The sequence below is a fragment of the Myxine glutinosa genome, chromosome 3, assembly GCF_964187855.1.
Source record: "Myxine glutinosa chromosome 3, kmMyxGlut1.1, whole genome shotgun sequence".
Taxonomy (NCBI): Eukaryota; Metazoa; Chordata; class Myxini; order Myxiniformes; family Myxinidae; genus Myxine; species Myxine glutinosa.
Genome location: NC_136263.1, coordinates 51,892,994 through 51,909,588, shown reverse-complemented (window position 1 = coordinate 51,909,588; position 16,595 = coordinate 51,892,994). Strand labels below are relative to the sequence as shown.

Genomic DNA, 16,595 nt, shown 5'->3' with positions numbered 1-16,595 from the left:
CCTCGTCTCCGCACCTCTTTTGCCACCTGCAAACTCTTTATTTGGTTAGTGAGTAGCACATCATGAGTTGAGCACCGACCTTGTACATATTCCATCACCTCCTCCCGTATTTCTCTCTTAGTTTCTGTCCGTCTCTTCTTAATTTCACTCACCTCTTCTTCCACTTCCTCTAATTTTTGCTTCACCTCTTTTATTTCCCGGTGCGTCTCCTCAAGTTCGTCCTCTAAGGCTACCGTGACCATCTCTATGTGCATCCTCACCTACCGGTCCTTCGTCTCCATTACCTCTGTCACCTCGTCCAACCTCATTGTCAGTCCCTCACGTACCATCTGACATTGCCTCTGTGTCGCTATTAAGTCATTTTTAATTTCTTTTTGTGTCGCCTTTAACCCTCCTAGTACCGCAGTGTTCTTTTGTACCTGCTCCACTAGTTCTTTTTGTCCCTCCGTCAGCTGTTCCACCTCCTCCGTCAGATCTTCTATTCCCCCCTGTAACCTAGCCGTATTATTCCTCACCTCTTTCTCTATACGCTTTTCACCTCGCTTTACCTCCTCGCGTACCCCCGAGACCTCCTCACTTACACCTCGTCGTATCTCCTCTTTCATCCCCTCCCTCTCTTTTGTAGATGCCACCCTCATCTGTCCCAATTCATCCCTCTGAGCATCCAGTTTACTTTCTAACCCGATTTTCACCTCCTCTATCTGGTTCCCCATCTGTTCGATTTCCCGGGTGGATTGCTCCCCTATTTCCCGCAATTTGTCTTCCATCCTATTTTCTAACCCCATTAACCCATTTTTCACCCCCTCTAACTGATTCTCCTGGGCAGCCATTCTATTTTCCACCCCCGTTAACCCATTCTTTACCTCTTTTATCCCGTTGTCTAACCCCTCAAATTTATCTTCTAGCCGTTCCCCCATTTCTCCCATTTTGCCCCCCATTTCTCCCATTTTGCCCCCCATTTCTCCCATTTGCCCCCCATTTCTCCTATTTTGCCCCCCATTTCTCCCATTTTGCCCCCCATTTCGCCCCCCATTACCCCCAATTGCTCACTCTGAGCCCTCATTTGCTCACTCTGAGCATCCATCCGGTTCCCCATTTGTCCCATTCGCTCACCCTGAGCATCCATTTTTGCTTCTAGCCCCATATTTGCCATTAGTATGGCTGCATTAATCTGCGCCATGAGGTCCCGCACATCAATTCCCGCTATTTGCGCAGCGGGCGCGGCTACCCCGCGCTCGTGCGAGCTGCCACTTTGTGCGTCTGATACCACGTGCGCGAGAGCGCCATTTTGTGCATCTGATACTCCCTCAACCGCCTCCTCATTGCTCCCCTCCATTTGATCCTGGGTTACTCCTAACCCCTCCTCTAGCTCACCCACCGGCATCCGATCGCCTTGACCAGCCATGGCGCGATTTCAAAATTCGGGTTTTCCTTTACAACAACACAAATTTCCAGCACTTTGTAATTTTGAGCGCGTTAAGCGCGCTTCGGGCCTCGTATCCCACTCCTCGACACCAATTGTTGCGGACGCGGTTAAGATGTTATTTTGACCGAGCGGTTGGGATGACCGCGACCGAACAGTTAGTCCCCGACTAGAACCCCATTCCACCCAAACTTTGGCCGTATCGCACCGCAGCTGCCCAATCTGGAAAACTCTAAAACGACCGAATGCAAAGAGGAAAAGGAATAAGACGAGAAGACGGACAGAAGAGTAATTGGATTTATTATTTACACATATAAGTAGGAAGCAAGCAGTCACGTTTATTTACAGGGACATGAGACGCAGGTGACACAGTGCAATCTTTAGCTTATACAGACTTATTGTTACTACCCAGGACAGCACGAACAAAACAAACTCACGTACGCAAATGGATGGAAATTGCAGGCAGGAATGACAGGAGGTGGGTGGCTGGAGGAAGGCCCGGAGCTGGCTGGAGTTTGATCCCGCACGGGACGTCGGGCTGGACCTCGACGGCCGCCGATCCTGTCGTGTGCGCGGGGTAGCGGGTCGGAGCTGCTTGGTGGAGCCAAGCCAACGCTGCTGGTGGGGGGTCTGGCCTGACGGGTTCTCTCGCGTGACGGGTTCTCTCTCTTACTAACTCCAGGACTCTTTCTCTCTTGCTTAGTCCAACTCTTCCTCACCACCGACAACTCAACGCAACCCCTCCACTCTCCGCAAACACTGACCACCACTGACGACCAACCCAGCTCTGACCAAAAAAACCACACACTCCGCTCTTGTCGTAGCTCATCCCGTCAAAGCTCATCTGCCTTGGACACGCCCTGCCTGCGGGTTATATAGGCCCCGCCCCTCAACCTTCGCGAACCTCCTCGATGTTTCTCTCCACACCCTCTCCAAGTCCAACCCCTTGTTCGTGGTTGGTTGAGTGGGGCTGACTCACTCCTCCCCTCTATGACGAGGTGGGGACCCGCCTTTCTTCCCCAACCCTGCCTCGTGGTCAATGACGGATGAAGGGAAAACCGCCCAACATGCAGTTGGCAATGCGAATTGCAATTGACGAAAAGGGGGGAATGGAAGTGTTGGGAGTGGGAATGAAGGGAATCTATCTCTTTCACTGGTGCAATGGAGTATTTCAATTAATGGGAGACACAGCCTTACCCTAAAACACATAATAAGATATAACTATTGAACAGGGGTATTCTATGATTGGCTGTGGTGTGGATGCTTTATGGACTAATTATGGGATGCCCTTTGACCTTTACACAGCTCCGGAGGCAGGAGGCGCAGAATAAACAATAATAATAATTCACACAATCAAAAAAATATACAGTCCTCATATCCGCAACAATATATATATATATATATATATATATATATATATACAGTGGAACCTTGACTTACGAGTGCACCAACTTACGAGTTTTCCGAGATACGAGCCATCGCTCGGGCGGTTTATTGCTTTGAGATGCGAGCCGAGATCTGAGTTACGAGCTTACGCCACCCGCCACCAGGTGGGTTCCGGTCACGTGGTTATCTTGCCGTGCAAGCATATCTGCTGTATATCGCTGCTGTTTTGTTTTCGCATGTTGGTTATTTTGGAGCTTATGCCAGCCGCCACCAGGTGGGTTCCGGTCACGTGGTTATCTTGCCGTGCAAGCATATCTGCCGTATATCGCTGCTGTTTTGTTTTCGCATGTTGGTTATTTTGGAGCTTACGCCAGCCGCCACCAGGTGGGTTCCGGTCACGTGGTTATCTTGCCGTGCAAGCATATCTGCCGTATATCGCTGCTGTTTTGTTTTCGCATGTTGGTTATTTTGGAAAATATTGAGTGCCAAGTGCCTAAGTAATTGAGTGCCAAGGGCAGTACTGAGAAGAAGAAGAGGATGATGTGCTTGGATATAAAACACGCAATCGTCGAAAAACATGAGCGAGGTGTGCGTGTTGTCGACTTGGTGAGGCAGATGTGAAGGCAGGTGAAGATTTTATTATAACTTTTGCCGAACCGATAGAAGCCGAACGATACATCCCCCAGCAAATCTTCAACTGTGACGAGACAGGGCTCTTCTGGAAAAAGATGCCGAGGAGGACGTATATAACGGCAGAGGAGAAGAGCATGCCAGGCCACAACTTGTTCAGAGTGCCGGCGATAGCTCGCCTTCTCTTTGTGGAAGACACGGTGAGATTCTTAACATCCAACAACTAATGGGACGCAAACGGGGCGCCCAGTTTAGCGGTACACACATTGATGAATCACCCTGCCTGTGAAACACCGACATGACAGGTTATAGCTGGGTCGGGATTCAAACCCAGGCTGGACAGTTTAGAGTCAAGTGTGCGTACCTCCAGTCCAGGCCATCCTGCCAACTTGTATGCTGCATACAGGTGAAATATAAAGCGCGACATATTTATATATATATATTTCAAAAAAAATTGGTGTGGTTTTTGGCGGGCTGGAACGGATTAATAGCATTTCAATGCATTTTAATGGGGAAATTTGATTTGAGAAACGAGCAAATTGAGTTACGAGCTCGGTCACAGAACGAATTAAACTCGTAAGTCAAGGTTCCACTGTATATATATATATATATACAGTCACGTGAAAAAGTAAGTACACCCCATGTAAAGTTTTGACTTTTTCAACATATTTCAACATACAGCTATTTGATCTTCATTTCAACAATATTGATAGATAAACGTGATATAATATAACAAATATCATGAAACATTTACATTTTGTAGTCCATTGTATAATTTAAATAAACATAAATGCAAATTTCGCATGTGGAAAAAGTAAGTACACCCCTACATTTATCACTACTTCAAATACCTAAAATTAGAATCAGGTGCAATCAGGTGCATCATGGGGATGGAGTTGGGGGCCTGGGGGTCAACGTGGTGCTATGGGTGTCCGAGGTGTGTGGACCATGTCTTCTGGATGGATCTCCTGGTGGAGCATGGCTGTCGACTGGACCTTGGTGTGGTCAAGTGTGGGTGGGCATTGGGGGCTGTATGTGGTCGGACTGAGGGGTGATGTGGAGGTGCAGGGGACGTGGCTGTAGGGATGCCACGCACTGCGACCGTGCCCCCCAGGGCCGAGGTTGTGCGTGCGGTAGTGTTTGTGGCAGCAGGTGCTCACCACATTGGCCAGCTGGGGCTGGTGCAGCTGTGTTCCTCGCAGGGGGGCCGAAGGATGGATGGTGGGTCGCACCCTTGTGGACGCTCATGGGCCATGTTGGCATTTCGACTGCTCACCTTGTCCTGATGACCCTTGCACGGTAGAGTTGCGGAGCTGTCGTAGCCACATGTAGTTGTGTAGTGATAATCACCGTTGGGTGTGGATCCACATGCCTGCCAGTATAGTGGGGACAAAAGCGAAATTTGGAGAAATTTGATTGGCTCAATGGTAAATTTTGGGATTTTGTGGGTGGGTGGCACTTTTGGACCTGACCAACCTTAGTTACTTGTATATCAAGGTCGAGGTGTAAGGCCTTGATGTTTACTGTCCCAGGCTGCAGGACTTGCTATGAAATTTTGGGGACATGTAATTTGAAGTTGGGAGGCGGGTGAGAGTGACGACGTGGTCGGTGAGGGCGAGGGGGGATGGAATGTGTGCCACACCGTGTCTGGTGGGTGGCGTTTGTTTATGTGTAGAGGTGATGTGTTTTTACGTGGTCGTGAGATTGGAGAAAATGATTATTGAGTGATTATTGTGTTCGAAATGGAATTGTATTGGTTAAATGTGAACTGGGGGATTTCACATGTAGCAGGCCATGGCAAACTCTTGTAGCATCTTTTTGGTACCATCTTCTATGGAAATGTGCTGGAAAATTGAATGGCAGCAGGGGAAGAAATGTGTTTTGGGGTCTTGTGGGTGGGGAAGGTGTGTGTGTCCGCAGGTACGGATCAAGCTCTGAGGAGCGATGCCTGTGGCCCCCCTCTGCGGCAATTACCCCTGGCACCCGGTGGTATCTGGAAATTGGAGCTCGTCGGTGGAGGGTCTGGTTGGGGGCCCTGGGGTAAAGGAGACCCCCGGCGACCTGTGGAGCTGCGTGGCAGCAGGAGGCAACGGAGCCTGGTGTGTGGAGACCTTCACCGGCGAGGTAACGGCGGAAAGGGCTGTTGGGCTGTCACGGGGCCAAAAGGTAAAGGGAGGGGGGGGGGCAATGAACTTGTAAGTCGGTTGACTTGTTTTGGGACTGCGGGCACCACAGCCTGAAGCGCCCCCACCATCTTGTTGTGCAGTACCTCCCCGCTGCCTAGTAGAAATGATGCACACACACGTATATGACATCAATGCCATGGTCCTGCAGGGGGTGAAATACGTGCTTGTAATGATTCTTTTTTTTTTCTTTTCTTTTTTTGTATACTGAATCGAGGCTCGTGAAAGAGACTTCACAAACAAATCAACCAGACAAACAAAATATATAAAAAGAGGGAGCGGAAAACAAGATGGGGAGAGAAGGGGAAGCACACAAACATAACATTTGAGAGCAGGGAGATGTGTGGGAGGGAGAGGGCTTGGGGGGAGGAGGCGTGGGAAGGGGGGGGGGGTGGAGGAAGAAGTATAAAACACAAGGACACCAAGGACTTCCAGGACAGAAGTTGGTATTTCAAAAAAGTGGAATTGGGGTGAAATTAGCGGGGGTAGAAAAGATCAAGGTTTTGGATGGGGGAAGATAAGAGATGGTGGTGAACAGCTGTTTTAAAGACCTGGAGGGTGGAGTGGGATTGAAGAGAGTGAGGGAGTTTGTTCCAGAGGCGGGAGAAAAGAGGAATGAAGGAGTGAAGGTGAGCAGAGAGTCTTGATTTTGGCAGTTTGACCATAAGAGGGTTGCAGGCAGATCTTGTGCGACCTGTAGGAATATTTGCGGGACAGAGCCCAGAGAGAGCTGGGGGGGGGGGCAAGGCCAGAGAGGAGTCGGTAGAAGATGGAAAGACCACCAACCTGCCTGCGGTGAGTGAGTGAGAGGCCCTTGGAGTTAGCTTCATCGCTAGATATATAGCTTCATGATAAAGTGTTGTGATGACTTATGGAATGAGAATGAGTGGATAAGGGGTTTGTGTTGCATGAATGTTGGCGAAATCCACCGAGCCATGTCACTCACCTGTAACATCTGGACAGGGCCCGTGGGAATTTAGGGGTACATTGGGATGGCCCCGCAGGTAAGGTTGTGTCTTGTGGCATCCACCGGGGGGACGCGGTCTGTAGACTGGGGTAGGTACACATGCTTAGAGTTGTGAATTTTTGAGAGTTTGGTTAAGTTTTGTGGTTAAGTAGATTTTGCGTGTTGTTTGTTGCCTTCCACCACAGGAACGACCAGGATCATTGTAAATATTTCATTGCATGATTGTTAAGGGGATTAGCTTGTTAAGGAGTATAGGTAGGAAGTCCGACTCACTTCCCACACCCCTTCTGATTTATTTCATAGATTAAGTGTGTGACAGTAAGCGTTAAGACTGAAATTGTAGCGCCTGCAGTGAACCTAGCAGAAGCTACGGTTCCAGGTGGGGGGCTGTGTTATCTCTGAGGGTAGAGGAATATCTAGAGCCAGATAGATCTGTGTAGGTAGGTATTCGACTGTCGCGATAGGGAATCTACCTTGTAATAAGTCTGTGTTTAGTCCGGTTTGTTGGGCAAGAGTAAACCTGTGAACATACCAGGATGTTCGTGTGTTAAGTAGTTAGGGATTAAGAATAACGCCCCTGTGTGTCCACACCTGGTCATCAAACCTTTGTCCCTTCTGGCAATGCCATTTTCTTCATCAATGATCTCTCCGACTCTCTGGAAAATCCTCTCTATCTCTTTGCTGATGACTACACTATCTGGCGCTCCATTCCTCATCCCTCAGATTGGCAGTCTGCAGCCTCCTCACTCTCTGCAGACCTGGACAAAATCACAGACTGATAAAACAAGTGGAACATGTCTTTCAATCCTGACAAATCTCACACTCTTACAATGTCTCTCCAAAAGGACCGACTGGAAAACCCTCCCATCGACTTTCTCAACAATCCTCTCCAAGAAGTTCTGTCGCTCAAGCTTTTGGGTCTCACTATCTGCCATGATCTTTCTTGGGAAAACCACATTTCCAAGCTGGCCTCCAAAGCCAGTCGCCGACTGGGCATCCTCCGTCATGCGAAGTCCTTCCTTGGCACACCTGAGCTCCTCATACATACAAGGCTTTCATCTGCAGCTCAATGGAATACTGTTCCCCCCTCTGGGCTGGTGCTCCTGCCTCACACCTAGCTCGGCTTCACGCTGTTGAAACCAAAGCTTTCAGAATAATTGGAATCTCCTGCGATGAAGTTAACTCCGAGGGCCTTTCACTCACTCACCGCAGGCAGGTTGGTGGACTTTCTGTCTTCTACCGACTCCTCTCCGGCCTTGCTCCCCCAGCTCTCTCTGTGCTCTGTCCCCCCAATATTCCTTCAGGTCGCACAAGATCTGCCTGCAACCCTCTTATGGTTAAACTGCCAAAATCTAGGCTCTCTGCTCACCTTCACTCTTTCATTCCCCTTTTCTCCCACCTCTGGAACAAACTCCCCCACTCCCTTCAATCCCACTCCTCCCTCCAGGTCTTTAAAACAGCTGTTCACCACCATCTCTTATCTGTCCCCATCCAAAACCTTGATCTTTTCTACCCCCGCCAATTCAACCCAGATACACTTTTTTGAAATACCAACCTCTGTCCTGGAAGTTCTTGGTGTCCTTGTGTTTTATACTTCTCCCACCCCCCCCCCCCCCTTCTCCCCCCAAGCCCTCTCCCTCCAAGTCCTCTCCCTCCCACACATCTCCCTGCTCTCAAATGTTGTGTTTGTGTGCTTCCCCTTCTCTCCCCATCTTATCTTCCCCCATCCAAAACCTTGATGTTTTCTACCCCCGCTAATTTCACCCCAAAACCACTTTTTTGAAATACCAACTTCTGTCCTGGAAGTCGTTGGTGTCCTTGTGTTTTATACTTTTCCCAGCCCCCCTTCCCACGCCTCCTCCCCCCAAGTCCTCTCCCTCCCACACATCTCCCTGCTCTCAAATGTTATGTTTGTGTGCTTCCCCTTCTCTCCCCATCTTGTCTTCCGCTCCCTCTTTTTATACGTACTAGGGCGTGCCCGTACGTGGGTGCAAAAAAACATGCGTGCAAACAACAACAACAAAAAAAAACTTTGAAACCACGTGGCAGTAACGACCACAGAACCCCCCCCCTCTATTTACATAAAATGGTTTGGTCCATTCGCAAAGCCAAAGCGAACGGCTTGCGAGTACGGTAGAACCCCCCCCCCCTCTATTTACATGAAATGGTTTGGTCCATTCGCAAAGCCAAAGCGAACGGCTTGCGAGTACGGTGACCATACCTTGGGAACCACTTGTCCGATTAATTTCAAACCTTGAAAAGGCACATCCTCGGGTCCCCAGCAATATACCTGGCAAGTTTCAAGTATATCAGACCCGTGGTTGTCGAGAAACAGCGGTCACAGACACACAGACACACACACATACACACACACATACACACAGAGATTACTGGAATTATAGATAGATATATTGTTTGTCTGGTTGATTTGTTTGTGAAATAAATGTTAGCTCTTTCACGAGCCTCGATTTAGTATACAAAAAAAAAAAAAAAATCATCACCAAATTTTGCGTTCATGTTGGTCGTACTCAAGGTCAGCTGATGGACAAAAAAAACAACTCAATTGTAGGTCGACTCCACCCCCCCCCTCCCCCTTCCTCTTGAGGAGGTGGGGTGGCGGGGTTGGGGTCAACTTACGATTGTTACCCAATCTCCACCAAATTTTGCATTTATATTGGTTGTATCTAGAGTAAGGTTATGGGAACAAAGAAGAAAAAAAATCCCCCACCAACCCCCTCCCCTTCTGTGAGTGCAGATGGAGTCAACTTACAATTTTTGCCCGACCTCCATTGAAATTTGCACACGTGTTGGTTTTACCCAGGGTCAGGTCATGGGAACCAAGAAAAAAAAACTCAATTGCAAATGCCCCCGAAGGGAGCGGTGATTCCATTACATGTAAAAATTCCAAACTTTCATGATAATAGCTAAGTAAAGTCCTGACAGGTCACTGTTACTCAAAGCTGCATTCTGTACATTTTGCACATTCAGTACATTTTCCACATTCTGTACATTTTTCCAGATCCCTCTGAACCCAAAATCAGGAGCCACTTACCTAATACATAATCACTCGGCTGGGGAGGTGATGACGAGATTAGAACGTGATTAAAAGGAAGAGAAGAGAGGATGATGGAGGGAGAGATGAGAGGATGGTCGGTGAGTGTGGGTGTAATGAGAGATGGGACATAAGTTTATGAAGTTATGACAAAGGTGAGGCCGGGAGAGGTTGAGGTGATTATGGTGTTGCGTGCCTCGCAAAGATCTCTCCTGCATTTAAGTTCTGGGTTGAGAGGTGGTTGGCACTGTGTGGGCCACGCCCTTGTCGGAGTGAGTCGGTGCACCGCAGGGTATTAATAGGAAACAAGAACAGTTTGTCCTCATTGATTGTCATTCATTTGTTTTCAGTGGACTGGTGCACGTGACAGGTGCTGTAGCGTGTGTTTTCTTTATATTTCGACATTCCATGACTTCATTAGATTAGGCAATAAATCATTGCGAGATAAGATCAGGATTTCCTTTTTTGTATTCAAATCAAGTCAAGGCTCATGAAAGAGCCAGAACACAGAACGGATCAAGAGGCAACAGAACAAAAGGAACAGAGAGAGAGGGAGAGAGAGAGAGAGAGAGAGAGAGAGAGAGAGACAGAGACAGAGACAGAGAGAGAGAGAGAGAGAGAGAGAGAGAGAGGAGAGAGACAGAGAGAGACAGAGAGAGACAGAGAGAGAGACAGAGAGAGAGACAGAAGAGGGAGACAGAGAGAGAGAGACAGAGAGAGAGAGAGAGAGAGAGAGAGAGAGAGAGAGACAGAGAGAGAGAGAGAGACAGAGAGAGAGAGAGAGAGAGAGAGAGAGAGAGAGAGACAGAGAGAGAGAGAGAGACAGAGAGAGAGAGAGAGAGAGAGAGACAGAGAGAGAGAGAGAGACAGAGAGAGAGAGAGACAGAGAGAGAGACTTTGTATCTTTTTATTATAAAAGTATAAAACCATTCCACAAAGCAGTGTTTAAACCAAGCAACGAGTTCAAAGAAACATTGTATAAGGGATCATAAACACACCAAAAAAGAACGAAGGATATTCAAAAGAAATCAGCAAGTATAAAAATTTTACCAACCAAAGGTGAGGGACACAAACAGAAACCACAAACAATTTTAAAGAAATGCTCACACAAGAACTATGAACACATCAAGAGCAAATTAAGCGTTTGATTAAATAAAGTGAAAAATTGAGAAAGGGAAAGAGAGGGGGGGAGAGAGAGAGAAGGGGAGAGAGAGAGGGGAGAGAGGGAGGGGGAGAGAGAGAGAGAGAGAGAGAGAGAGAGACAGAGAGAGAGAGAGAGAGAGAGAGAGAGAGAGAGACAGAGACAGAGAGAGACAGAGAGAGAGAGACAGAGAGAGAGAGAGAGAGAGAGAGAGAGAGAGAGAGAGAGAGAGAGAGACAGAGAGAGACAGAGAGAGAGACAGAGAGAGAGACAGAGAGAGAGACAGAGAGAGACAGAGAGAGAGAGAGAGACAGAGAGAGAGAGAGACAGAGAGAGAGACAGAGAGAGAGAGACAGAGAGAGCGAGACAGAGAGAGAGACAGAGAGAGAGACAGAGAGAGAGAGAGAGACAGAGAGAGAGAGAGACAGAGAGAGAGACAGAGAGAGAGAGAGAGAGAGAGAGACAGAGAGAGAGAGAGAGAGACAGAGAGAGAGAGACAGAGAGAGAGACAGAGAGAGAGACAGAGAGAGAGAGACAGAGAGAGAGAGAGAGACACACAAACATCAAGATCGAGGAACAAAATAGATGAAGAGGGCCGAATGAGGGGTAGGGGATAATGCAGGGGTGGACAAGATGTATACAGAAGCAATATCTCAGAGATCATGAACCATGCTCGATACGGGGTTGTTGGCGTTGTTGAAGCATTTTCTATCGCGAGGGTTCCAATCCGAGATGACTCGCCACTCCGACACAGAATCATTGATAGCAAATGAAAAATACAACAAAACGAAAATGCTTTGTTGAAGTCCACGAATATACTTTCAGTGGCCCTAACCCTAACAACCCTAACCCTAATTTAGTACGTATAGTACGTGGATATGGCGGAGTTTCGACTCCACGTGCTGCTTGCCGTGCTCCCTTGCCTACTCCCCCAACCACTCACCCACACCACCTTTTCTCTCCCCTTTCACCCTCGTTTTCGCAACATGAATACCTCAATTACTTTACTCCTTGCTTCCCCATCTATGGAACCACCTTCCAGAGGCTGTTCCGTCTCACTCTTCTTTCCGGGAACAAGTAGTGCACCACCATCTACTTGTCATCTCCAATTATGTCCCATTTACCCCCATCAAGCTTTCCGAGCCCAACCATCTTACGTTCCAGCTTCCGTGTTCCCTCCTCTCCTCCTTTTCCTTCTTTTCCTGTTCATTCATTTCCTTGATGGTTGTCTCCACTGCCAGATCTACCAATTGCTCTTCCATGAGCCTCGCTCCTGAAAAGAAGAAAAAAAAAAGCGACCAGTGAACAAAAACGAGTTCGCAATTACGTTTGTGATCGAGTCAGAGGTTTGATTGAGATTTGTGCTCAATAAGAAAGGGGAGTCATGTCGTAATCCATGAATGACATAACCAATGTTTTTGAGGGTCATGTGGAGGACAGGGCAGCAAAGAGGCAATTGCATCCTCGCTTCATCTGAGCCGTGTTGGATTCCCGATGGAATAACATCCGACTACAAGTTGGGTATGCTAAATGGTCTAGTATTGGGGACACGAGGACACCTCCGCCAGGCTGACCAGTTTACGTTCTGTATCCCACCGATAGGCTGGATCTGGATTCGGACCTGAAACAAAATTTAATCGGCTTATTCTTTTCACCTTCCCAACTCATCCACCAAGTTTTCTCAAAACTCGTCCATAACTTTTTGAAATACCGTGCTACATAAAGTTTTTGGTCACATCGCTCAATGGTGAAGAATTACTTTTAAAATCCTGGGATTCGGATCTTCACCAAAATCGAAGGTGGTAACATACAGCTGACCTGCCAAGTCATGTCATCCATGTGATGCCAGTGCAAGACGTTGTGTGGTCGACTGTTAGTTAATACCCTCGGGGTAACTTGGGATGGGCACTAACATAACATTGATGTGCTTTAAAAAAAACAAAAAACGTCAGTGTTAGGGTTAGGGTTAGGGTTAGGGTTAGGGTTAGGGTTGGTTAGGGTTAGGGTTAGGGTTAGGGTTAGGGTTAGGGTTGGGTTAGTTAGGGCTATTGCGTTGCATCGTAAGAGTACCGTCTGCTACGAGGACTCGTTAAGGAATCTGTTCAACTTCTGAACGTTTAGGACACCACGGTGCCTTTCGAAAAAGGCAGGCCATAGCGTGCTGGTACCCATGGCCAAATCCTTTAGTGCTGGACGGTGCGTTTGAATTGACGACCCGTCCGTATAGTGAGCGAGCACCCCCAGGGGCGACGACAAAACGTACCTATTACTCAATGTCGCCAACGGGATTACTAAGTGTTGGAAAATTCAGAATTCCGTTTTAAAGAAATCGACGATCATTGATGTGAGTCATTGACTTCCAATGACACAGAACTCCCGATCACACCTCGTGCAACGCTCTCGTCCTGCAAGCGTGGGAAGTTTGCAAACGATGGATGCATTATTGCACAAAACCACCATGACCGACAACAACCACACTCTTGAGATAGCAAGGAATGTAACCCGGGCTCGATGGATATCCGAGAACACGTGATTCCCACCATAGGCGTAGTTTGACTTCTCTATTTGGGGAAGGCGGGGGATTAATATTAATAATGGGTCTGACTTCCAAAATGACCGTTTGTTATTAACTCGACTGGACTACCGTCCAGTTGAGTTCATCACATTCTGAACCCTCCGGCGTCCGTCGTCTGTTAACTTTTCGACGTTAACACTCCAGCGTCCACAAATATCAACCGATTCTGATCAAACTTGACAGGCAGGATCCGTACCCCAAGGAGCAGGGTGGTATTACATTTCAGCCCGATCCGTTGAAAAATGGCGGACTTAGGCGACCATTTTGTTTTTGGTCATGAAAACGACGTTAACACTCTAGCGTCCAGAAATATCAACCGATTCTGATCAAACTTGACATGCAGCATCCTTACCCCCAAGGAGCAGGGTGGTATTACATTTCAGCCCGATCCGTTGAAAAATGGCGGACTTAGGCGACCATTTTGTTTTTGGTCACGAAAACGACGTTAACACTCTAGCGTCCACAAATATCAACCGATTCTGATCAAACTTGACATGCAGCATCCGTACCCCAAGGAGCAGGTTGGTATTACATTTCAGCCCGATCCGTTGAAAAATGGCGGACTTAGGCGACCATTTCGTTTTTGGTCACGAAAACGACGTTAACACTCCAGCGTCCACAAATATTAACAGATTTTGATCAAACTTGGTGTGTGAGACTCTTACCACACAAGGTAGGTTGCTATTGCATTCCAACCCGATCTGCCACAAAATGGCCGCCATATTGTTTTCAGCTCCGAAACGACGTTAAGACTTTAACGTCCACAAATATTGATGGATTTTGATCAAACTTGGTGTGTGAGACTCTTACCACACAAGGTAGGTTGCTATCGCATGTCAACCCGATCTGTCACAAAATGGCCGCCATAGGCCGGCATATTTTTTTCAGCTCTTAAGAAAAGCACAAGAATTTAGGATGCTGAAACTGAGAAAGAAGTGAACACAACATTTACGGAAGTGAAATGTATATATAGAAATTGACAAAAATCTTTTTAATTTAAGTGAAATCTAGTACAGACAACTGACCTACTTTAAAGTTGTCCAGTCAGTTCAGTTGAGTTCTGCTTCCCTGGAAGCTCTAGTTGTAGTTACAGTGAACGTGAAATCACAAATACAGTTTATGTTAATTATTACTCCCGCCAGGGAGTAATGCATTCGATCGTGTGTGTGTGTGTGTGTGTGTGTGTGTGTGTGTGTGTGTGTGTGTGTGTGTGTGTGTGTGTGTGTGTGTGTGTGTTCGTATGTTCGTGTGTTTGTGAACAAGATATCTGGAAAAGTTCTGAACGGATTTGGATGAAAGTTGGTGGGATGATTGTCCTTGGGATAAGGAAGAATTGATTAGTTTTTGGGGAAGCTCAGGATATTATTCCGGATCCAGGAATTTTTTGAAGGATTTTTTACCATTGGAAGATATATTTTTTTGACATTATCTTCTATATATTCTATATTTAACATTGTGATATGAAAATAGTTTTCATATTTGTTGTAAATGTAGTTTAAACTCGTGGTTATGCGTTAGAGCGGTGTATTGTTTAGCAGCGTCATGTTCAATGTTCATTTTTTTTTCTAATAAAGACATATTCTGTCATTTTAAAACCACCAAAGTGTGTATTACGTTTCCCCATTTCATAAAATGTATCGTTTGATACGTATAATGCTTTGAAACTGTTTTTTTTTTTTTTTAAACCTCAGAAGAGATATCAACATTTACCTCAGGGAATGTCAATGGCGGTGTCAGTATTTGATGAACTTAAAGACTTAGGTGAGTTATAACTGTGACCAGCATGTGCACGGGATTCTTCCCAGAAGAATGAGTGATCGCATTCGCTTGTACGACTTAAAATGAGCGAGTTTTGTTTTGACGTTTGGGCCAGTTTTACATGTTGTATCCCTGAGGAATGAAACGACCGTTTTCCTGGCTTACAATTTTATTTGAAGTCACACATGCCTCAAAATACACTCACCTATATGGAATTGAACGCTGAATCCGAAAATGTATGTGAAATTGCCTTGTTTTTTTTACATTATCTTCTATATATTCTCTCTATATATATATCTGTGCAGTGTCTGTCTTGTGTTGTCTTGTCTTGTCTGGTGTTGTCACTGAACTACTCCCTCAAACTTTTGTGAAATCGTAGGCCTACTATTCCAACTTGACCCACGGCTGGAGTATGCGCTCTACTGAGTGGCGTTCTAGTTTCATTATTTAATCACCCTTGTTTTTTGTTTTAGCCTAATTTTTAGCCCGTCCCCTGCACAGCATGTGTGTGTGTGTGTGTGTGTGTGTGTGTGTGTGTATGTATGTATGTGTCTGTGTATATGTGTGTGTATGTATATACGTGTGTGTCTGTGTATATGTGTGTGTGTGTCTGTGTATATGTGTGTCCGTAGCTTATTTTTACCATTTTAGTTTTGTCATCAAATTTTCACCAAATTTTTATTATGAGAATAGGGAAAAGGAAAATTTATAATTTTGGTCAAAAGGTCGAAGGTAAATCACATAAAATTGTCAATTTTCATCTGATCGACCTGAAATTTTAAGAATTTGCATATTGGGTCACGGAATTGGTTCACCAATCGAAAGCTAGAAACTGATTATTTTTTAGATCTCAAGCTGAAAGGTCAAGGCTGCATAAAATCATCAATTTTCATTTTGTATTTTGAGTTGGGGGAAGAAGAAAAAGAGGACGACGTCCGAATACAAGCAGATGCGGACGGGCTTTGCATTTTCAGATGCTTTATAGTTTGACATGTTTACCAGCTACCACCAATATTACAATTAGCAAAACAACAAATTCTTCAATAAATAAAAAAATCGAGCACTTTATTAATCATGTCTCCACTGTGATTCACATACATAAACGATGTCTTAATATAAATACTGTTCTTACCTTAACTCTTAGATGCAGGCGTCAAAAATCCTAAATAAACGCAGCCATTGGGCCTGGATGTATTCGTGTAATTATTATTATTATTTTTTTTATAGATTTTTTTTCTTTCATATCCTTTTTCAATCCAAGTCGATGCTCATGGATGTGAATTTGCTCAGAAAATGTGAATCATTGATTCTATTACTTGGAAGAATCCCATACAAGTAATGAATTATTTTTTTCCCAAATTTTTTTTTTGTTCAGACAAACGTACAGACGTACAGACGTACAAACGTACAAACGTACAGAGATTACTGGAATTATAGATAGATGTATATGTCCACAACTGTCAAAAACCCTACACCTATG

The 16,595-nt window shown here is 46.0% G+C and overlaps 1 protein-coding gene across 1 annotated transcript in view; it reads right to left on the bottom strand.

Annotated features, from left to right (window-relative positions):
• The window catches only part of PIGV (phosphatidylinositol glycan anchor biosynthesis class V), a 361,837-nt gene extending 349,778 nt beyond the window's left edge, over positions 1–12,059 (bottom strand). Inside the window, exon 1 of the mRNA XM_078774059.1 lies at positions 11,940–12,059. Within this exon, the coding sequence (XP_078630185.1) occupies positions 11,940–12,044 (105 nt within the window). The 5' untranslated portion in view covers positions 12,045–12,059. The remainder of the gene's footprint in view (positions 1–11,939) is intronic.
• Between the last annotated feature and the right edge of the window lie 4,536 nt (positions 12,060–16,595).